The 24,564-nt window shown below is 48.1% G+C and overlaps 1 protein-coding gene across 6 annotated transcripts in view; it reads right to left on the reverse strand.

Annotated features, from left to right (window-relative positions):
- TK2 (thymidine kinase 2) overlaps positions 1-24,564 on the reverse strand; it is a 100,572-nt gene that overhangs the window by 50,344 nt on the left and 25,664 nt on the right. For 5 of the 6 annotated variants that reach the window (XR_003857669.1, XM_029608183.1, XM_029608188.1 and 2 more), the window contains 2 exons: positions 14,711-14,764; positions 8,563-8,652 (listed from right to left, as the gene is read on the reverse strand). The exons of the other annotated variant lie outside the window; for it this stretch is intronic. Coding sequence is in view for 4 of the 5 variants with exons in the window: in XM_029608183.1 (XP_029464043.1) it covers positions 8,563-8,652; positions 14,711-14,764 (144 nt within the window). In the remaining variant the exon portion in view is untranslated. The remainder of the gene's footprint in view (positions 1-8,562; positions 8,653-14,710; positions 14,765-24,564) is intronic. 6 annotated transcript variants of the gene reach the window in all.

Genomic DNA, 24,564 nt, shown 5'->3' on the forward strand with positions numbered 1-24,564 from the left:
AGGGGGTTGGGCCTTGGAAGCCCTATACCCTCTAGAACAGGGGTCGGGAACCCATGGCTCGCGAGCCAGATATGGCTCTTTTGATGGCTGCATCTGGCTCGCAGACAAATCTAAATCAGTGTGTCGCCACACTTTCCAGTACCCCGCTGACCCAGCTGCTCCCCGGTCCTCCTCCGCCCGGGCTTAAAATGCTGTCAGCCCGGGCGGAACGCTGCAGAATAGCTGGAGTCGGCGGCACCGGCATGCTCTCTTCTTCCCGCCCCCCGCGGCCCGGAAGAGGAAGCGGCAGAATAGCTTGAGTCTGCGGCACCGGCATGCTCTCTTCTTCCCGCCCTCTCCCCCGCAGCCCGGAAGAAGAAGTGGTGAGCATCGGGTGCATGCGCGGGAAGAAGAGACCATGCTAGTGTGGTCAGCGTCGGTCCGACGAAAAGAAGACTGTGCAGCGCGGCTCGGAGGAAAATAAAGAAGAGCTTCAACCGCGGCCAATGGGACTCCTCCTCCGCGAGGGCTGAAAATGAAGGAGGTTAGCGTTAGGAGGAGGCTGCTGCTGCGAGTTCCCGGGGTGGGGGTGGGGGAGAGAGAGTGTGAATGAGCGAGCAAGCATGTGTGTTTGAGATCCTGTGTGTGTGAGTGAGAGATTGCAGGTATGTGAATGATTGAGAGCCTGTATATGTGAAAGAGAGTATGTCTGTGATTGAGAGCCTGCCTGTGAGAGAGAGAGCATGAATGTAAGTTTACGATTGGGAACCTGTATGTGTAAGTTTGTGATTGAAAACCTGTTTGTGTGAAAGAGTGTGTATGTATGACTGAGATCCTTTGTGTGTGAGAGAGATCATGTGTATGTATGATTAAGAGCCTGTGTGTATAAGTAAGAGAGAGCATGTGTGTCTGTGTGATTGAGAGCTAGTTTAGGTGAGGGAGCATGTGAGTATGTGATTGAGAGCCTGTGTGTAAATGAGAGGACATGTTTGTAAGCATGTGAATGAGTCTGTGTGTGAGAGAAAAAGACAGCATGTATTTATGTGATTGAAAGCCTGTGTGTGTGTGTAAGCGTGAAAAGATAGACAGCATGTGTGTAAATGTGTAATTAAGAGCCTATATAAGTGAGAGAGAAAAAGCATGTGTATATGTGAGTGACTGAGAGCATGTGTGTATAGGTGTGTCATTGAGAGCCAGTGTGAGAGAGAGCGCTGGTATGTGACTGAGAGAGGAGAAAGTTCCAAGCAAACCACCCCTCCTCCTGCTAATTCAGAACAATTTCAGGACACCTGGATATCAAACGTTCCCAGGTATGCAGAGTAAAAAGTTTTTTGTATCCTTATTATTTTTCATTACTGGGTCTTTGTGTCTGCTATTTTGAAATATTTTGTTGGTATCTGGAAATTTTTTATATGAGTTTTTAATTATTGGATATTCCACTCATCAGCTGTTTCGAAATATGTTCTTTTTGTTAGTACAGTTTTACTGCTGATGATTTTATATTTCTTGATTTATTTTATAAGGATGGGTGATGTTTCTTTTTTTTCCTTTGTTACACTGCATACAGAGACTCTGGCTTGTTGCAGTTTCCAATTGTTTTTTCTGCATGCTTCTAGTTATGCGTTTTGGTCTCTTTATTTTATGTTAGGTGAGGGTCAGCACGTGATTCAGGTGAGGTTTTCTGCTGGCGTGTAGTTTCTGTGTAGGACTCTATAGCAGCCTGACTTGGTCCGTTTTCCTAATAGGAGATGTATTGGTGTCTTAAGGCCTGGTGTAATATTTTCAGAGACTTATTGTACTTTAAAAGTGTGATCTTACATAAAATGCACACATTTACTTGTATTTAGTTTTAAACATATTGTATGGCTCTCATGGAATTACATTTTAAAATATGTGGCGTTCATGGCTCTCTCAGCCAAAAAGGTTCCTGACCCCTGCTCTAGAACCAGCAACCAAGGAACGCCTGCGTTTCCCGAAAGTGGACGCTATGGTCTGTGCAGTCTCAAAGCGAACGATTCCCATTGAGGGAGGGGCTGCATTGAAGGACACTCAGGACAGATGATTGGAATCCATCCTTAAGCAGGCCTTCAACACAACAGCAATGACACTGCAGACTGCTTCCTGCTGAGCCCTGGTGGTACGTTCCTGCTTCCTCCTCTCGAGAGAGAGGCAAATAACTCCGGAACCTATACCAGCGAGACGATGGAACCCTCAGCAACCTTCCTCACGGACGCAAGCTCAGACCTGGTGCGCACCTCAGCCAGGGGCGTTGCCTCGGTAGTGGCAGCCAATAGATAACTATGGCTACGGAATTGGTTTGTGGACCTCTTGTTCGGAAGCGAATTGGAAAAGTTAGCCAGCAAATGGGGCGAATCCCCAGTGCCTCGGCTACCGGAAGATAGGAATAAAAGATCTCGGCGTCCCTCCCCCAGAAGATCCAAGGGCAGAGGATCGCAGCGCTTTAGACCCTACAGGTACTCGCAGTTCCAGGCACCTTGTACCTCCGGAAGGTCCCAGCCCTTTTGGAACAGACAAAGAGGGGAGCAGGCCCGAGGGTAGGCTCCAGCCATGCTCCCACAATGAGAATGGGCCGACCCATCCACAGGAAGAGGATATAGGGGGGAGACTTGCCCTCTTTTACCAAAGATGGATCGAAATAACATCGGACAAATGGGTTCTAAACATTATTCGAGAAGGTTACTCTCTGGAGTTCCACAGCATTCCTTTAGACAAATTTATGATGTCAGCCTGCCACTCCCACCCCAAGAGACTGGCAGTAGAAACCACTCTAACAAGACTACTCAGTCTGAAGGCAATAACTCCGGTTCCCAAGCCCCAACAAAATACGGGGCGCTATTCCATTTATTTTATTGTTCCCAAAAAGGAAGGATCATTCTGGCCCATCTTGGACCTCAAGAAAGTAAACAGTCATCTGCAGGTTCTACACTTCCGCATGGAAACTCTTCGCTCCGTAATAATGGCAGTACAACTGGGAGAGTTTCTAACCTCCCTGGACCTTTCTGAAGCCTACCTTCACATCCCAGTCCATTAGGATCACCAGCGCTTCCTGCGCTTTGCGATACTGGGTCACCATTACCAGTTCCGAGTGCTATCCTTTGGCCTAGCAACTGCCCCCAGAACTTTCACCAAAATCATGGTGGTCGTGGCGGCAACACTGAGGAAGGAAGGGATTCTGGTACACCCTTACTGGACAATTGGCTAATCAGGGCAAAGTCTTCGGAAGAGAGCCGGCAGGTGACCAGCAGAGTCAAGAGCCTACTGCAGGAACTCGGCTGGGTCATGAACACGGGCAAGAGCTGTCTGCAGCCCTCTCAATCGCTAGAGTACCTGGGGGCCCGTTTCGACACCAAACAGAACAAAGACTTTCTCCCTCCTCAGAGGAGAAGGAAACTGATGGAACAATTATGACGGATGATGACCAATGCACGCCCCAAAGAATGGGACTATCTTCAAGTCCTCGGCCTCATGGCATCAACCCTGGAGATCGTCCCGTGGGCAAGGACCCATATGCGACCGCTCCAGCGGGCATTACTGTCACGATGGAACCCACTGCCCCAGGACTACTCAATTCGCCTCCAACTACCAGCAGAGGTACGTTCTCAGCTCCAGTGGTGGCTACAGGAAGACCACCTAAGCAGAGGAGTAAGCCTATCCCCACCAAACTGGATCTTGCTCACCACGGATGCAAGCCTGCGAGGGTGGGGAGCCCACTGTCAGGAACTGACGGCCCAGGGACAATGGAACAAGGAAGAGGCAGAATGGAACATAAACCGCCTGGAAACTCGAGCAGTCAGACTAGTGTACTGCAATTCAGCCACAGACTCCGAGGCAAAGCAATTCGAGTAATGTCAGACAACAGTTGCCTACATCAACCGCCAGGGAGGAACCAAAAGCCAGCAGGTGTCTCTGGAGATAGACCCTCTCATGGCATGGGCGAAGATAAAACTACAAGGTATCTTGGCCTCCCACATCTCAGCAGACTTCCTCAGCAGAGAGAGCCTGGACCCGGGGAAATGGACGCTGTCGACCACAGCCTTCCTACTGATAGTATATCGCTGGGGCCTCCCAGCCATGGATCTACTGGCCACCCGTCTCAGTGCCCAAGTCCCCAGGTTCTTCAAATGCAGACGAGAGCCACAATCCCAAGGAATCGACGTTCTCATCCAGACTTGGCCAGAGGAAGACTTACTGTACGCTTCCCCCCATGGCCACTACTGGGCAAGGCAATCCGCAAGATAGAACATCACAGGGGACTAGTTCTACTAATGGCCCTGGATTGGCCAAGATGACCATGGTACGCAGACATGCGGGGAACCCTCTGTGCCTATCTCCCCACAGGGACCTTCTCCGGCAGGGCCCAATTCTCCGTAAAGATCCGCCTCTATTCTCTTACAGTAGGGCCCTTGAGAGGACTCGCCTGAAGAAGCACGGTTACTCTAAGGCCGTGATTGACACCCTGCTCCGAGCGCGCAAGTTCTCCACATCCCTGTCATACACAAGGATCTGGAGTGTATTCAAAGCCTGGTGTGAGGACCACGGGATTCTCCCGTGGACAGCCAGGATTCCCATGATTCTGGAGTTCCTACAGGACGATAGGAAGAAGGGTTTGTCCCTCAACTCCCTCAAGGTCCAAGTAGCCGTACCGGCCTGCTTCAGAGCAGAAGTGGACGGTATCCAGCTATCAACCCATCCGGACTTATCCCGCTTTCTGAAAGGCGTTAAACAACTCTGACCACCCCTAAAGTGGCCGGTGCCTCTATGGAATCTCAATCTAGTATTAGACTTCCTATCTGGGGCTTCCTTCAGACCAACACGCGGTCTGTCACTACGCCTCTTAACACTGAAGATGGCATTCCTGGTGGCAATATGTTCAGCTCGTCACATTTATTTATTTATTTATTTTTAGTTTTTATATACCGAGGTTCCTGTATAATATACATATCACCCCGGTTTACAAGGAAATAAAACTAACGCCTCGCAGGGCAATTTACATTGAAACAAATAACATTGAAACAGATAACAGGTAATGAAGAGGGGCATAACGGGGATTAGGAGAAGTTACATAGAATGACATGTAATAAGCATGTCCATTTTAATTGTAATAAAACTGCTCAGAAACCTATGTACAGGGGGGGATGGTGGTTCAAGGTTTATCCTTTGGAAGAATACAGATATTGTATTCTTCCGACTCTTAGATGTCCGGGAATGCTTGTGCGAAAAGCCAAGTCTTTAGCTTCTTTTTAAACGTAATGTGGCAAGGTTCAAGACGAAGATCCGGTAGGAGCGAATTCCAGAGTGTGGGACCCGCTGTGGATAGTGCGCGTTTCCTCAGGGAGGTTTTCGCCGGCTGGGTTACAAGCATGTTCTTATACGCATTTCTCGGTCGGTCTCTTGGAGATGTGTAGCTGGAGTTGAAAAGTTAAGTTGAGAGGAGAGATGTTATGTAGGGCCTTGTGTATCATCATGATGCTTTTAAAGTGAATCCTGTATTTAATTGGAAACCAATGAAGGTGCTGGAGGATGGGGGTGATATGATCCCTTTTTTTGGTGTTTGTGAGAATTCTTGCCATAGCGTTAAGGACCATCTGGAGTGGTTTGGTGGTGCTAGCGGGAAGGCCCAGAAGGAGTGAGTTGCAGTAGTCCAGTTTCGGGAGTATGATGGATTGTAGAACCAGGCGGAAGTCTCTGTAGAGTAGTAGTGGTTTTAATTTCTTTATTACCTGCAATTTAAAGAAGCATTCTTTTGTGGTGTTGTTAACGAATTTGTTGAAGCTGAGTCTGTTATCTAGGAGTACACCCAGGTCTCTTACTTGTGGTGAAGTGAGGTCTTTGGAGGTGGCAGGGGATTGGCTGGCTGGTAGGGTGATGGGTGGGATATAATTTTCAGGAGCTATAATGAGGATTTCGGTTTTGTTTGTGTTTAGAACCAGGTTGAGGCTGTTGAGTAGGTTGTTGATTTCTGAGAGACATTTATTCCAATATGACATGGTTTTGTGTAGGGATTCAGCAATCGGGATGAATATTTGTATGCCATCCGCGTATAGGAAGTGAATTAGCTTGAGTTTGGTAAGTAGGTGACAGAGAGGGAGAAGATAGATATTGAAAAGAGTGGGTGAGAGGGATGATCCTTGTGGTACCCCCATCTTGGATTCAATCGGGTGAGACTCTTTGTTGTTTATCTTGACCTTATAAAACCTGTTTTCAAGAAACGATTTGAACCATTTGAACACTGATCCTGTGATGCTAATGTCCTTTAGACGCTGTAGGAGGCATGGGTGGTTCACGGTGTCAAACGCTGAGGAAAGATCCAGAAGTGCAAGGAGGCAGGGTTGACCTTTTTCCAGATTAAAGAGAATTGTGTCTGATAGAGAGGCTAATAACGATTCGGTGTTCCGGGTCTTGCGGAAGCCAAATTGGTTTGTGGTAAGTATATTGTTTTCCTCTAGGAATTCTGAGAGTTGTCTGTTTACAATTTTTTCCATAATTTTGGCAATCAATGGAAGATTTGCTATGGGTCTGAAATTGGCAGGGTCTGTGGTGGAAAGGTTGGGTTTTTTTGAGTAGAGGCTTGAGCATTGCCAACTTGAGTTGGTTAGGGACATGGCCTTGAGCGAGCGAGCGAGCAGTTTATAATGTCTGCAATAGGTTTAGCAATGATGTTGGGGATGGAGCTCAACAGATTGGCAGGAATATGATCTGAAGGATGGGACGAAGGTTTTATCTTCTTAAGGATGTTCTCTATTTCTAAAGTGGACGTTGGCTCGAAGGTATCGAGAACCGCTGGGGTTGCGTTATGTTGTTGGGGGGTAAGGAGCGCTGGTTGGGAGCTGGAGGTTATCGTGTAATTTGTGTGTGGCGATGGCCCCTTGAGGGGGGCGATGAGTGCGGTGAAGCAGGCACAGCTCTTCCCTCTTGACCCGCGGGTGGTCCGCCTGTTCAGAGCACCTTTTGAGGGCCCAGAAGTGGAAGGCGATGATCTTCCATAGGGTCCTCCGGGTCCTGGAGGTGCCCCCCTGGGTCTGCATCCAGATCTAAAAAGCCCCCTTGCCTTTTTAGCGGAGTCCGCCAGGCTGTCCTTAAATCACCACTTTCCCAAGCTAGGAAGGCCTCGTGAAGTAAGAGGACAAACTCGGGCGAAGACCCTCCCTGATCTCCCGAGGACTCTTCCGGACTGCTGGGGCCCGACCCTGCCGGGCCCTCCGCCCGATGCTGCACCGTGGGGGAAAGGGGAGGTGGAATCCCCAGAGCTCCAGGGAAGAATCTTTATCCAGATCCCCTGCGGGCCCTTCCTTCAACGCTGCCACGGACCGTGAGGCTCTCCGACCTTTAGAGTGCTTGGCAGAAGCCCCCTCCCCCCACAGCACAAACCGTGCAGAGGAAAAGGGAATTAAGAGAGGTGGACCACTCTCTGCAGGCCTCCACTAGGGGCCAGTCCATCATCAGGCCTAAAAAAAGCACCGCCGGAACAGAAGGCGCACTGCTGCGCAAAGTTCCCGCTGGCGCGAGAGTCATGCCGCCGCAGGACAAACACGCGTGCAATCACTCTGGCACAAAGACAGAGAAAGAGGCACTTCCCCCAGCCGGGGGCACCCTCCTACCACGACCGGCGCAGATCCTCCCCTCCCTGCGCCAACCCTTGACGATCCCGACAGTCGGCCCAGACACTAAGTCTGAGCCACCGCCGTTGCTGAACTCTCAAACTGTCCCCCCCCCCCTTTTTTTATTTTTTTTTTTTTAAAAGAGACAGCCACTGAATCCCAGGCAAAGGGAAGGCACTTAACAGGGGGATACTTTCCTGAATCCACAGGCAGAAGGAGGGGGCTTCAAGCCCCACTAAGGGAACCAGTATCCTGGCTGTCAGTGGTCACGGAGTTGCGGGCTAAAACCTGGCAGGGATATCCAACCCCCCTGTTTGACTGGCTCAACCCGGCACAGGAACCTGGCACCTCGGGAAGCAGAAGTCCTCCAAATTCCTAATCAGTCAGGACTGCAGGTTTAGCACCTCTACCATCTGCTGGAGGTAGAGAAATACTGAGGGATTGCAGGTGGCACTCTCGGATATATGGCAGTGCCCAAAGTTTTGTTCTCTACCTCCATCTGCTGGTAGGGATGAATAAAACCCACATGTCTGGACTGATCTGGGTATGTTCAGGAAAAAGCAGAGAAAAGGTCGGCAATTCTTCATACAACAGAGAAGTAACCTTTAGAACTCACTCAGGCATTGCTCCAATTAGTATTCTAATGCACGTTTATACTTTACCAGTTGCCGTTTTGATTAAAGTCAGGTATTATTGATTTTGACAGTCTAACCCCTAGATCCCTGCACTCACCAAAACTGCATGTAAAGGTTGCCCTTATCACCTACATCCCCAGCTCCACTACTTCACAGTTGCCCTCACTGAAACTTATCTGCCACCGCATGCTCCAGTCTCCCATGCTGAATCAGTGTATTTATTCTTGGGAAGAAATGTTTTTTTTAAGTGTGTCTCTGTCACCCCCACCCCACTCCAGAAACCAAAGTGGAAACAAAAGATTAAAAAAAACAAACAAAAAAAACCTTACGCTTGGCCTGGTGTGCATCTTCAGCATGGTAAGCTGCACGTAGGTCTGTAAAGTTATCCCCCAGCGAGCAGGGTCCAGATACATCAAACCCTGAGGAAAGGAACATGTTTCAAAGATCGTCAAGCCAGCCAGGCTGCAAGGACATTCAACATGCAGGAAAAAAGCAATGATAACATCTGCATTAAAAGGATCCTCTCTGTGGGTTTCCTTTATCATTGTCCAGGTGAGAAAGTGAGGTGTGGCAATTCTCTCCTGGACTTCCTTGCTCATCCCAAAAAAGGATATATGATCACTGGTCAATGAATTTTTGGTTCTGTGTGGCCTGCCGAAGCAGGGCCCTGTGCACATGCGAGGGAGGCGAACCGTTCCATCTGGTGTATTGGCCAAAAGAGGCACCTCTTTTCTGGTGGCAAGTGGAGGGGCTCTTTAAATTAACACAGCTTAAAAGAAAATTAGGTCTTGCCTTCGATAATTTTCGTTCCTGTAGTACCAAGGATCAGTCCAGACTCCTGGGATTTGCCTCCGCACCAGCAGGTAGAGACAGAGCAAGATTTGACAGGCTGTGCCATATATACCAGGGTGCCACCCACAGCCTGCCAGTATTACGCCATGTCAAAGCAAAATGATCCCCAACTGTCACTTACATGAAGATCAACTGGGGAACCCTCGGGTCACTCCCCTCCAACAAGGATCCGACCCAGACAAACGTAAGAACAGAGATGATAAGCTCCTCAGAGCTAACGAATTTAGAGCAACATTTAGGAACAGTGGACTCTCCGAACTTAACGCAGCAGTGGGAGGGACTCTGGACTGATCCTTGGTACTACAGGAACGAAAATTAGCAAAGGTAAGACCTAATTTTCTTTTCCCTGTACGTACCGGATCAGTCCAGACTCCTGGGATGTACCAGAGCTCAACTACACGGGGTGGGAAACAGAGAGGCCCGCTTTCAAAATGCCTGCTCCGAAATTGCCCTCCCTGGAGTCCTGAACATCCAGACGATAGTGACGTGCGAACGTGTGCAACGACTTCCAAGTCGCTGCCCTACAGATCTCTAGCGGAGAGATCTGCTGACACTCCACCCAGGAAGCCTCCTGGGAGCGAGTGGAGTGTGCCTTCAGACCCAAAGTCAAGGGCCGACCAGCCAAAAGATACGTGGAATTTATGGCTTCCTTCAACCATCGTGAGATGGTAGTCTTGGATGCCATATTACCCTTCTTGGGACCCTTCCAAAGTACAAAAAGGTGATCCGAAACCCGAAAACTATTAGTGATTTCCAGGTAGTGTAAGAGGGCCTGCCGCACATCCAACTTCTTCAACTCTTTGGACAGAGTATCCGACCTATCTATATGTGAAAACGCCGGAAGCTCCACCGACTGGTTCAGGTGAAAGGAAGAAACTACTTTAGGTAAAAAGGAAGGAACTGTCCGGAGACTAACTCCGGACTGAGAGATGCGCAAGAAGGGTTCCCTACAGGTCAAAGCCTGCAGTTCGGAAACCCTCCTAGCAGAAGTAATCGCCACCAAAAACACGACCTTCAAAGTGAGATCCTTCAGAGACGTCCTCTTGAGAGGCTCAAACAGGGGTGCGCACAAAGCTTTGAGCACCACATTAAGGTTCCAGGAAGGACAAGGAGCATGCAGGGGTGGACGCAAATGCTTTTCCCCCTTCAGGAAACGTACAATATCAGAATGAGATGCCAGCGTCCTCCCTTCCACCGTGCCCCGTAAACAACTGAGAGCTGCCACCTGTACACGCAACGAATTACAAGACAGCCCCTTGGCCAAACCGTCCTGAAGAAAGACTAAGATATCAGAAACGGCCACCCGGGTAAGTGGAGCCATCCGAGAAACACACCATGACTCAAACACTTTCCAGACACGAATATATGACAAGGAGGTCGAGGTCTTGTGCGGCCAAAGAAGGGTGGATACCACCGCATCCGAATAACCTTTGCCTCTTAGACGGCGCCTCTCAAAAGCCATGCCGCTAGACAAAAGCGATCTACCTGATCGAAACAGACCGGTCCCTGATGAAGCAGATTCGGTAATGCCAGGAGACTGAGTGGAGCTTCTATTGCCAGGTTGACGAGGTCTGCAAACCACGGCCGCCGAGGCTACTCGGGAGCCACCAAGATAACTTCCGCAGGGTGATTCTCTATGCCTATCAGAGGCCAAGGAGGAAAAACATATAGAAGGATTGATGTCGGCCAGGGCAGTGCCAAGGCATCCACCCCTTCCGCTCCCGGTTCCCTGTGCCGTGCAAAGAAGTGTGGAGCCTTGGCATTCTGAAAGGTTGCCATCAGATCCATGGCCAGCTGTCCCCACCTGTCGCAGATGAGCTGGAAGGCGCTGTCCGTCAGTACCCATTCTCCGGGGTCGAGCTGATGTCTGCTCAGAAAGTCCGCGTGAACATTGTCTACCCCTGCGATGTGGGATACAGCGATGCTGAGAAGGTGCCGCTCCGCCCATTGAAGTAGAAGTCGAGCTTCTAACGCCACCGGGCGACTCCAGGTCCCCCCCTGACGATTGATGTAAGCCACCGTAGTTGCATTGTCGGACAGGACCCTGACCGCTTTTCCCTGAACTAGAGGGAGGAAGGCCCTCAGCGCCAGATGTACCGCCCTGGTCTCCAGACGATTGATCGACCAGTGAGACTCTGTTGTGGACCAGCGTCCCTGCACTGACCGACACAAACACACCGCTCCCCAGCTGGAGAGGCTCGCGTCTGTGGTGACCACCGTCCAATCCGGAGCCACAATCAAAACCCCCCCTTGAGGAGACTGTCCGAGTATAACCACCATCCCAGGCTGGACCTCGCCATAGCCGTCAGAGGCAACGGAAGATGGAACTGCACGGAGGCCGGACTCCAGCGGGAAAGAAACGCCGATTGTAAGGGACGCATATGTGTGAAAGCCCATGGAACCAATCAACTGCAGATAGCCCCACACCGTCGGCGGCTGCATCTGTAGCAGGGCCAAGACCTGCCCTCGTAAGTTGCGACAACAGTCTACGGACAGGAAAACCTTGCCTTGCCGCGTGTCGAATAACGCTCTCAAAAATTCCAGAGACTGAGAGGGATTGAGCTGACTCTTGGTCATGTTGACCACCCAGCCGAGGGAGTGCAACAGTTGTAGTACCCGCTGGATCGCTGTGCGACAAAGCTCCTCGGATTTTGCTCAGATCAACCAATCGTCCAGGTACGGATGAACTAAGAGGCCCTCTCGCCGTAACTGTGCCGCCACTACCATCATTATCTTGGTGAAAGTTCTGGGGGCCATCGCGAGCCCGAATGGTAACGCTTGAAATTGGTAATGCTTTCCCAACACAAAGAACCTGAGATATTTCTGGTAATCCTTCCGAATTCCAATACACCTCTGTGAGATCAGAGAGGCCAGGAACTCTCCCGGTCGTACCAAAGCAATCACGGACCTCAGGGTCTCCATGCGAAAGCGTGGTATCCACAAGCAGCGGTTGACCTCTTTTAGGTCGAGAATGGGCCGAAAGGAACCCTCTTTCTTTGGAACGACGAAATATATGGAGTAGTGTCCTCTTCGTTGCTCCAAGACGGGAACTGGAACAATGGCCCCCAGGTTTACCAACCGGACTAGCGTCTGATGGACCACTTCTCGCTTGTCTGCGTGCCCGCACGGGCACAGAAAGAACCTCGGTCTGAGCTGGCGAGCAAAAACTAAGGCGTAGCCGTGTCTTATCACCGAGAGTACCCACTGGTCTGTCGTGATCACGGTCCATGCCTCATAAAAGAGGGATAGCCTGCCCCCTACCTTCGGCACCGAGGGATGGACCAGCAGGCCATCATTGCGCCGACTTACCGCCGGGGGGGGGGGGGGTGGAAGAAGTGGAAGCAGGTCTGCCAAAGCGCCATCCCCGAAAGGGCTGAGACTGCTGTCTACCCCCCCCCCGAACGAAAGGTCGAGGGTGTACTAGGGGGTCCTTCTCCTCCCTAGACCGGGAGAAGGACCCCTTGGACCGTGACTTGTCCTCTGGCAGGCGGTATCCTTTATTCTCACCCAGTAACTGTATCATGCCATCCAATTCTTTGCCGAAAAGCAGTTTTCCCTTAAAGGGTAAGGAGCCCAGACGAGATTTGGAGGCACCGTCCGCCGACCAGTTCCTTAGCCACAATAGACGTCGGGCTGAGACGGCTGACATCATGGAGCTCGCCGAAGTTCTCAGGAGATCGTGCAGCACGTCCGCGCTGTATGAGACTACCGCCTCTAGACGTCCGGCCTGTCTGGATTCTTCCTCCGACAGGCCCTTATTGGCGAGCAGTTGCTGTACCCAACGCAGGCCTGCCCGTAGCGCAAAGTTACTACAGATCGCCGCTCGGGCCCCAGAGCGGAAACCTCGAAAATTTTCTTCAATTGGATTTCCAACTTGCAATCCTGTAGATCCTTCAACGCCGTAGTGCCCGTGACCGGAATAGTCGTCCTCACTGTCACCGCTGACACCGCAGCATCCACTTTCGGAACCCGCAACACTTCCAGAGCCTCCTCTGGCAAGGGATAAGAGTTTATCCATGGCCTTCGTAGCCTTCAGACCTAGATCTGGGGTATCCCATTCCCGAAAGAGAAGGTCCGTCGACGAGAAGTGAAAGGGGAAAGTGGGCCACTCAAACCCAGCAACACTGGATCCATTGAGCCCAGCCTAGACTCCGCAGGCAGAGTATCAATCCCTAATTCCCCCAAAATGGCGGAAATAAGGAGGGGGCTACTCCTCCTGTCGGAAGAGGCGTATCACCCTCGGGTTGTCCCCCTCGGAGGTCTGACTTTGTCGCGCTGTCCCCTGCGCAGGTATTCCATCTCCCTCTGCCCCCCTCGGGGGTGGGGAGGGGACCCCATGATCCTCGGGGTCCGCCGAGTCATCTGAGGACTCAGTATCCTCCCTGGGGGGGGGGGGCGGAAGGGCCAAAAGAGGCCGCTTGGCTTTGGAGGCTCCTTCCTTCTCCCCTGTACTTGGCAGAGACTCGCCCGAAGGTGGGACCCCTGGGGACCCCTGATGGGGAGGACCGTCTCTTGCTGGCTTTGCGGGCCTTAAAGGACCTATGCATTGCAAGGATAAATTCCGACGAGAAAGAGGAGCAGGAATCCTCTGTATCAGTAGTATCAGCATTGGGTCCCTTCCCCCCCCCCCCCCCCGCCACGCCCGGGGACTCCGGCCGCGAAACTGGGCGTTGCGGAGAGAGGGGGGGTGGGGAATTCCGGGCTCCTTCCGCGATCGCCGCGTCTGTGCGGGCCGCAGGTAAAATGGCGGGATTTCCCACGCTCCGTGAGGCTGGCCTAGGAGAAAAAAAACGAGGGATGCTCCCCGATCGCGAGCCGAACCAGCACCCCCCGAACCGCCCCCGACGATCCCTCGCCTCCGGGGATGCAGGCTGAGAACAGCCCATCCCGTGAGAGGCGCGTGCTAGCAGAGCCGCAGGCCCTGCAGGCTGTGCCTCGTGGCATGCCGACTCTGCTGAAACTACCTCGAAAACACGCGAAAACAATTAAAACGACCGTGCAGGAAGGGGAGGGAGGCAGGGGGGGAAAGCAACGCCGCCGCGGTAAGACCGGAGAATCTTGAAAACAAAAATTTATTTTTTTTTTAACCTCTGGAGCTGCCCCTCGACGAATGCTGGATCGGTCCGGCGGGGGTGAGTGAGCCGGGCTCCCCGGTATCACCCCTGCTGGGCTTGATGAAGCGGGGTCCTCGACCCCCTTGCCCTAGCAACCTGCTCGACCAGGGGGAATGGTCCCCTCAGGACCTAGCAAACCCCCTGGGAACCACGGACCTTTCTTCCTCCAAAACTCTCTGTTTAAGTTTATTGAAGAAAAAAAAAAAAAAGGAAGGAAGCAAACAGGAACAAACAATCCCCTGACTGACTATCCTTCCTAAGTCTCTTGTTTTTTTGGTTTTTTTTCAGGCTGTGGGATCTGCATCCGGACCAGCTGCTGGAGACAGAGAAATACTAGCAGGTTGTGGGTGGCACCCTGGTATATATGGCAGAGTCTGTCAAATCTTGCTCTGTCTCCACCTGCTGGTGCGGAGGCAAAACCCAGGAGTCTGGACTGATCCGGTACGTACAGGGAACTTATTTTACAATTAGATAGAATGATAACTGGAATTAAATCACTAATTTCACTTACCAGGGGATTATGGCCTCGAACGTTCCTCCATTTCAACACTGGTTCCTCTAAAATCTTAGAAAACCAACAATATTTGTTAGATACTAGTATGTGCCTGTTTTGTATTTTATTAAAATGTATTGATTGCTTATGCCTAACTTGTATGCAATGTACATAGCTTTCATGCTGAAGTATAGCCATGGCAAAAGCCACCGGGAAAACCTGCTTATTCTAAGAAATGAGATACAGGAATAGTAAAACTGACCAACTTCAGTAGGAGAAATGAATCGAGGCCAAATTGCCCAGTGGTAGGGCTGCTGCCTAGGAATCAAAGCCCTCCCTCCTCCCCCAGCTCTTTTTTTATCAATAGAAAGACAAGAATCCAGTTTTCAGCATATTGAATAAAATGAGTAATAAAGTTAAAAGAAAAAAGAATAGAATAGGTCTCCTGAACTGATAAATATTCTGAATACTTTTGTTCAAAGCAGCAACAAAAAATGCAGTTGATCATATAAAAGTGGTTAAACAGAAAAACTACTGGTTGCCACCACTACTATTACCTTGGTGAACGTCCGGGGTGCAGTGGCTAACCCGAAGGGTAGTGCCCGGAACTGGTAGTGATGATTCAGGACCTTGAAGCGTAGGTAGCGCTGGTGTTCCTGATGAATTGGGATGTGTAGGTAGGCCTCTGACAGGTCCAGGGATGTAAGGAACTCTCCTAGTTGTATTGCACGTATGACTGATCGTAGGGTTTCCATGCGGAAGCGTGGGATCCTTAGGTGTCGGTTGACCGACTTGAGGTCCAGGATGGGTCTGAATGTACCCTCTTTCTTGGGTTTGATAAAGTAGATGGAGTAATGTCCAGTATTTATTTCCCGTGTAGGTACCGGGGTTATGGCCTCGAGAGCCAGAAGTCTGGTCAGTGTAGCTTCCACTGCCGCCCTCTTGCGGGGGTCATGGCAGGGAGATTCCACGAACTTGTCCGGAGGGGTTTGAAGGAAGTCCAGGTAGTACCCCTCTCGGATGATGGCTAGGACCCACTTGTCCGAAGTTATCTCGACCCATCTGCGGTAGAATTGGGTTAGTCTGCCCCCTATGGCTTCTTCCCTTGGATGGGTCGGCTGAATCTCATTGTGGGGTGCGGCTGGGGCCTGGCCCAAGCTGGTTCCCCTCTTGCTGTGCTTGTTCCGAAAGGACTGGTTCCTGCCCGTAGGGCGGGGCGCTTGATAGTTGCTCTTGTAAGGGTTGAAGCGCTGTGAGCTTCTGCCTCTGGAGGACCTGGGAAGGGACGCTGGTTTCTCTTAGTCTTGTCTTTCGGCAGGCGAGGTAATGGGGAGTCGCCCCATTTGTTGGCCAGTTTTTCTAGTTCGCTGCCAAAGAGGAGGGATCCTTTGAATGGCAGTCTTGTGAGGCGTGTCTTGGAGGAGGCATCAGCTGACCAATTTCGAAGCCAGAGTTGTCTCCTGGCTGTCACTGTGGACGACACTCCTCTGGCTGCTGTGCGCACTAGATCGGAAGCCGCGTCAGTGAGGAATGATAGTGCTGATTCCATGTCTTCTCCCGGGGTGTTGTTTCTGGCTTGGGATAAACAGGAACGTGTCACCACGGTGCAGCAGGCCGCAATCTGCAGGGACATGGCCGCCACCTCAAATGATTGTTTTAGTATGGCTTCCAGGCGCCGGTCGTGTGCATCCTTGAGCGCCGCTCCTCCCTCCACTGGGATGGTAGTGCGCTTAGCGACCGTGCAGATTATGGCGTCCACTCTAGGGCACGCCAGAAGTTCCTTGGTCGCTGGATCCAGGGGGTACATGGCCGACAAGGCTCGACCTCCTTTGAATGAGGACTCCGGAGCATTCCATTCCAGGTCAATTAGCTGTTGTGCCGCCTGTAAGAGAGGAAAATGGCGAGACATCTGTTGAAGGCCCTCCAGCAGGGGGTTCATTCTAGGTTCCCCCGAGGTGCCTTGGCCCGGGATAGCGAGCTCCGATAGGCATTGGGATACAAGGTCCGGAAGCTCATCCTTTGTGAAGAAGCGTCTCATGGTTCGGTGTGGCTCCGTCCCCAAGGGGAGTTCCCCCTCCTCAAGGGGCTCGACTTCCTCTTCGGAGAAATCCGTGTCCCCGTAGGTGGGGCTTCTGGGAGGTGGGAGCCTGTACCTAGGCCTCGAGGGTCCTGGGGTATGAGGGTCTTCCGGTGGCGCATATGGCTGGTCCGCCCGGGGTTCAGTTTGCATTTTGACAAAGGCGTGAATCCCCTTAAACAACTCCACCCAAGAGATCGACGCTGGGTCTAAGCTGAGGGGCGCCGGTTCCTTAATTTTGGTCTAACGCTCTGAGAGCGTGCAGATAGTCCCTAACTGCTATGGAGACGGAAAATACTGAAGCACTGCACTTCCTGCAGGGGTATATGTACTAGGGGCTGACGTCAGATTGAAATCTGATCCATCTCCAACTGCTAACAGGAGTACACTATACCCATTGGTCCTGAGTCCATCTGCCACACCAGAGCTTTCCAAACTTTTCATGTTGGTGACACACTTTTTAGACAAACATAATTTCGGGACACAGTAATTCAGTCTACTAGCAAACCGGAGGTTAAAAGTTAAACGAATGAAATGTATTTTGACAATTTATGTATGTTTCCTTAAATATATACATAATAAAATGTTTCAAGACACATCCTATCTTGTGAAAACCTTTCATTTATATTAAAACTATATAATATTCCAAGATTAATGTTATTGTTCTAATTTATGAGTAACAATAATAAAACAAAGTTATTGTGTGATTCAATTTACCTCTTTAATGAGATATATGAGCTTGATGGGATGAACACAGATTTGAATATTTGGTGTTAATAAGAAAGTCCAAAGAGTCTTCTGCATAATTTTAAAAAGCTGGCCAGTTTCACACTACATAATTATTTGATAGCCTCATTCAACTAATTCTATTTGGCTATGAGAGTGAAGTCTGGAATTTATAGGAAGGGACTGAATGTCAATATAAATCCTGCACCTCCAGTTCTGTAAGTCTGTGCATCCACTGAAATTCCCCCAAACAATGGAGCTTGGATGTTTCCCTTACAGCTCATCATAGTAAAAGATATTTTCAAATGCTGGTGTCACCTCACAGTAACAGCAGCACAAACACCTTCCTCTACCAGGCACATTGTGAACTAAAATAAAACCTCGCAAAAAAGACACTCAAAATCTATACTGCAATCCCATTGTAACATAACAGTAATAACACCAAGGACTCAAACAACAATACCCCTACCTGTGAAAACGCAAAGGTAAATATTACACTGGGTCCTAGAATACCAATACACCACCTACTGAGGAAACAAAACAAACCCGATTGCTATAGATCCCTATGCTAGCAGAATCTCTCATCATGGTCACACACACACAGAGCAGAGACAGACCCTCACCAAATACAGAATACAAAATAAAGGAGCACAAATTAAACAAAAACTGAAATGGAAACCCCAAGAAGCCAGACTCTGTGTATTAACAATGGAAAAACAGAACCACCATTCCTCATAAAACAAATAAAATCAAAAAACAAAGCATCAATTATAATAGTAAAACCATACTAATAAAAGAATATTTTAAAACTACTGATAAATAGAATTTCTATTAATTAAAATCATATACATTTTTTACAATTTCCCAAACACCAATAAAATATTTCAAAACAGCACATATATCAAACACCACCCAATAATTAAAACTAACAAGGATTTTAAAAAGCCCCTGCTGTCCATACGTGGGAGCTCTTGATTTCCAGTCACCCTGATATTGTCCAGGATTAGGAGGTTATCCTCTCTCACACAGACTCACATGTCCATTCTCTCTCACACATACACTGTCACATACATACATATTCATGCTCTTATACCCACCATAACCTCTCGCTCTCACAGACACTGACACACTCTCAGGCTCTAAGACACTCTCTCCCCCTCCACACACAAACTCTTACTCCCCTGGATTTTCTCATACACACTCGCTCTGGCTCCCTCACATACACACACACCCAGGCAAGTTCCCAGTCACTCTCACACACTGAAACTGACCCCCAGGCAGGCTCCCATTCATTTTCACATCACTCCCTCACCATCCCCCAGGCATGCACACATTCAGTCACACACACACACACACACATACACCACACACACAGGCCGGCATCTATTCTCACACATACAAACCCCAGGAAGACACCCATACATTCTCATGCACTGACACACCCTCAGGCAGGCACCCTGCATTCACACACATACACCCCCAGGCAGACTCCCATTCATACACATGCACACACTAAAAGGCAGACCCCCTCTCTTTCTTTTGCCAGCAACCTCGGAGCCTCTCTCATTCCTCTGCTGCCACTGTCACAGCTGCCACATGGCTATTCGGGAGGCGCTGATTGCTGCTATTGGCACTGAAGCCCATTCTGCTGCCTCCTCTGTGCAGGCCCCGTGGGCTTCCACTTCCTCCATGTTGATCTCGTACATTGTGAGATCCGCATGGAGAAAGTGCTACTCAAGTAATTTATTTCTTTTTTTTTACCGTTGCTGTCTGATCTTAGTTTTCTAAATGGTTTGTCACAGGCTTTTTTTGTTCCACCTCCCCTTTCTTATTTTTTTGCCAATTCCTTTCATATTGTCTTTTTTTTCTATTTCTTTTCTCTCCATCTATCTTCTTCCCTCATACATTCAGTCAGGTTCTCATTCTCACATACTTTCTCTCTCTCTCTCACACACACACACACACACACACACACAGGCTCTCACATGCTCTCTCATACAATCATTCATACAGTCTCTCTCTTGCACATGCTGTCTGACTCTCACACACCCAGGCTCTCTCTCACTCCCACATGCTTTCTTGCTCAAGCACAGGCTCTCACTGTCACATGCTCTCTCTCATACAATCATTCATACACAAGTCTCTCTCTTGCACATGCTGTCTGACTCTCACACACCCAGGCTCTCTCTCACTCCCACATGCTGTCTTGCTCAAGCACAGGCTCTCACTGTCACATGCTCTCTCTCATACAATCATTCATACACAAGTCTCTCTCTTGCATATGCTGTCTGACTCTCACACACCCAGGCTCTCTCTTACTCCCACATGCTTTCTTGCTCAAGCACAGGCTCTCACTGTCACATGCTCTCTCTCATACAATCATTCATACACAAGTCTCTCTCTTGCACATGCTGTCTGACTCTCACACACCCAGGCTCTCTCTCACTCCCACATACTGTCGTGCTCAAGCACAGGCTCTCAGTCTCACATGCTGTCTTTCTCTCACACACATACACACAGGCTCTCACATGCTGTCTCTGCAAACATTCAGGTCCTCACTCCCACACCCAATCTCTCAACTCACCTCATACACGCACACAACTCATCGGGCCCTCAGCCTCTCTCTTACCTCTGGGCCTCCTCTTCACGGGTTGCTGCAGGATGGGCTCTGCAGCGGCTCCGGCCGATCGCGGCGACTCTGATCTTCTCGGGCCGATCCGCGGTGGAGACCCTGCTACCTGGCCTCCTCCTCTTCTCGCCCGCTGCAACAACGCTGCTCCTCTTCTGCACGTGGCTGATGCTCCACCTCTTTCCTGCCCGTACGGCTCCGGCAACATTTTTCTTCCGGGGCCGCGCGGGCAGGAAGGAGGTGGAGCACCTGCTCTTCCTGCCCACGCGGCTCCGGCAACATTTTTCTTCCGGGGCCGCGCGGGCAGAAAGGAGACGGAGCACCTGCTCTTCCTGCTTTCTGCCCGCGCGGCTCCGGCAACATTTTTCTTCTGGAGCCGCGTGGGCAGGAAGGAGGAGGAGCACCTGCGTGACATTTTTCTTCGGGCCATGGTGACGTAAGCTCCACCACGACCCCGCCGATCTTCCTGCTGTGCGTCTCCGGCACACAGCACAGCGATACTTTACTACTCAGCCGCCAGTGGGATGAGGTCCACCGGCGGCCGCATTGGCTCCCACTTGCCGGTGTGTCACGTGCACCGGGCTTGCGCGACACACCGGCACACTGCAGGCGACACACTAAAGTGTCGCGACACACACTTTGGAAAGCTCTGTGCTACACGCTAGGAAATGGATAATATGCATTTTTCTCTACTCAATTTACACACAATACCCCATAATAACAAAGCAAAATCAGGTTTGTAGAAATGTGTACAAATTAATAAAAATAAAAAAACTCAAAATATCACAGCTCAGGTGCAGCCTGTTTCCAATGATCATCCTTGAGATGTTTCTCCAACTTGACTGGAGTCCACCTGTGGTAAATTCAATTGATTAGACAGGATTTGGAAAGGCACAAATCTGTCAATATAAGGTTCCACAATTTTCAGTGCATGTCAGAGCAAAATCAAAGCCATGAAGTTGAAGAAATTGTCTGTAGACCTCTGGGACAGGATTGTGTCAAGGCAGAGATCTGGAGAAGGATACAAAACAAACTTCAAATATGCCTTGTCTATTGCCCGCCTGGAGTACTTGAAAAAAGCTGCTCACCTTTAATTGAATATTTCATGAACAATATATCATTAAACAAACCAATCATAATCCTGGGTGATTTCAACATTCACTTCGACCTAATCAATAACTCAAAAACCTGTCAAATCATCATTGACGCACTTGGTTCACTACAGCTAAAACAAATACGGTAGTTGTTAATCCAACTCACAAAGCAGGCCATACAATTGACCGGCACAACATCAATACCCACACCACAGAAATACCTTGGTCAGATCACCACCTAATCCAAGCTACCTTATCTTCTAATACTATCCTTACCCCTCCTCGATACCCACAAAACAAAATAACTTATCGACCACCTTTCAACACTGAACTCCTTCAAGAAACTCTTCAAGAAGAACTGACTAATATTAATCTCTCAAATTCTGATGAAGCTGTATCATCTTGGTTTAAGATCACTAAAAAAGTTGCTGATAATATCAATCCTGTGGGAAATATGCGCTTGCCAGCAAGCCATTTCAGGGTTTAAACACTAACTTCCCTTCTCCCTGACATTTGCCTGAATAAAAGCATCACTTGTGCTTAAGTCTCTGCCTGGGAAAGGATACCTGTTGGCCCTGAATTCCTGGGGGAGGGGCTGGGTGTTCCCTAGTCAGAGGCAGGACAAAGTCAGGAGGTATAGATTTCAGCAGCCAATGATATGATCCGTGCACACCCCCTGAGCCAAAGCCAATGGTGTAATGACTCTTCTGTTGCTATGAGAAAGTAGCCAATCATGTAATGACACATCATCTGCCTTTGTATGAATGTACAATAAAAGGAAAAGGCTCGTGAGGGCAAACCCTCTTTGCCTTCTCCCTCTTCCTGCCTGCCATGAAAGCTGTATGATGCCTCTTCATTACTCCTATAAATCCCTTAATAACTGTTAATCAAACCATCAAAGCACAATAATCCATGGTATAACAACAACATCAGAGCGTCTAAACGTCAACTTCGAAAGAAAGAAAAAGAATGGAGACGAAACAAAACTCCAACCACCCTAAATAAATATCGAACATACCTAGCCCAATATAAACTTATTATCAATAATGCAAAAAAAGATTATTTCTCAAAAAAAGAAATCATTAAATTCCACCACAACCCTAGAATGCTCTTCTCAATAGTGCAGAAGCTCACAAAAATAACTCTAAAAACTACTTGTACTTCACACAACAGTGATGATTTTGCAGAATTCTTCAATAATAAAATTGTAAACTTAATACAATCAAACCTCAATGTTAATACCCAATCTGTATCTCTGAACAAAAAAGCAAAATCAAATTGGACTCTTTTTGAAATCTCTTCCACTATCCAAATCCAATCAATTATCAAAAAAATGAACCCGGCTAGCCATCCTTTAGATAGCATCCATATTACAAGCCTAAAGAATATTGAATCTACTATTACAAATACAATCACAAAGATCATCAACCTATCTCTTACTGAAGGTTCATACCCAAATTCCCTTAAGTCAGCTATAATAAAACCTATCCTAAAAAAGACCAACCTTGACCCAAATGCTCTATCTAATTACCGCCCAATTTCAAACCTTCCCTTCATTGCCAAAATAGAAAAAGTAGTTCACTCACAACTTCATGAATACCTTGAATCAAACAATATATTATCTCCAAACCAATATGGTTTTAGAAAAAACCTCAATACCGAGACGCTCCTTCTTTCATTAAATGATACCATATTAAGAGGTTTTGACAATGAAAAACAATACTTACTTGTATTACTTGACCTCTCCGCAGCATTCGATACTATAAATCATCAAATACTTCTAGACTGATTATCAGAAATTGGTCTAGCTGGTAATACTCTACAATGGTTCACATCATTTCTTAACAGGAGCTACCAAGTCTCATTCAATAATAACATATCAAAGAAAATTGACCTCAAAACTGGAGTACCACAAGGATCTGCATTATCTGCTACTCTCTTTAATATTTACCTTTTACCAATCTGCCAACTACTAGATGATCTTCAAATAACATACTACCTCTATGCAGATGATATACAACTTCTTATTCCTATAAAAAAAATCCATTGATGAAACATACAAAGATACTTCCATGATTCTTGATGCACTAAAACAACTCCTTTCAAATTTAAAACTAATAATCAATATTGATAAAACTGAATTAATCATCATGAACAAAAAACCCAACTTAATTCCACCACCTCAATTCACCACTAACAATCAAATCAACTTTATTACCCCTGTCAATCATGCCAGAAATCTTGGAGTTATCATGGATAGGAACCTATACTACAATATACACATAACAACTAAAATCAAAGAAGGATATCATAAGTTCCTAGTTCTCAGACGTTTAAAACCTTTTTTAAATTCAACGGACTTCAGAACCGTCTTGCAACTTATAATCTTCTCAACAATAGACTATTGTAATTCTCTTCTGATTGGCCTCCCATCAACAAGCATTAAACCTCTGCAGATTCTTCAGAATTCAGCAGCTAGAATTTTAACAGGAACAAAAAAATATGTTCACATCACCCCAATACTAATGTCGCTTCATTGGCTTCCTATTAAATCTTGAGTAGATTATAAGATCCTGATCATCACTCACAAATTAATACATGCCGATCATCATAAACACACTGGTTTAAAAACCACTCCACAAATTACCAGAACAAATCTTCGATCTAACAACACTTCTTGTCTAAAAATTCCTCCCATTAAAGCTGCTCTACTATCAACTACTAGAAACAGAGCATTCTCCATTGCTTCCCCAAAAAAATGGAACTCTCTACCGCCTTATTTAAGAACTCAATCTAACATCAAAAAGTTCAAGAAGGACCTGAAAACTTTCCTCTTCCATACAGTCTACATCAATGATCATCTTTAACAACAATCCTTCTACAATCAATTCAACCATTCAAACCCAAACAAGAAAAAACAGTAACTACAACTGGCATCAACCTTAAGTATTACAATTTCAGAAATTTAATATGAAGCTTAAGATGAATTAATACTATTTTTGTTACTTTCCTTTTTTACATCTTTCCCTTCTCCCCACCATCCTCCTCTACCTATCATTTCACTTTTGTTATTGTTTTCTTCTTTTGCAACTATGTATAATTTATCTGATTGTTGTTTTGATTCTGTAAACCGTTGTGATGGCTAAACTGAATGACGGTATATAAAAACGAATAAATAAATAAATAAATTGCTGCAGCAAAGTTCCAAAGAACACAGTGGCCTCCATCATTCTTAAGTGGAAGAAGTTCAGAACCACCAGGACTCTTCCTAGGGCTGGCCACCCAATCAGGGGAGAAGGGCCTTGGGTCAGGAAGTGACCAAGAACCTGACAGTCACTTTTACAGA

The sequence above is a fragment of the Rhinatrema bivittatum genome, chromosome 7, assembly GCF_901001135.1.
Source record: "Rhinatrema bivittatum chromosome 7, aRhiBiv1.1, whole genome shotgun sequence".
NCBI lineage: Eukaryota > Metazoa > Chordata > Amphibia > Gymnophiona > Rhinatrematidae > Rhinatrema > Rhinatrema bivittatum.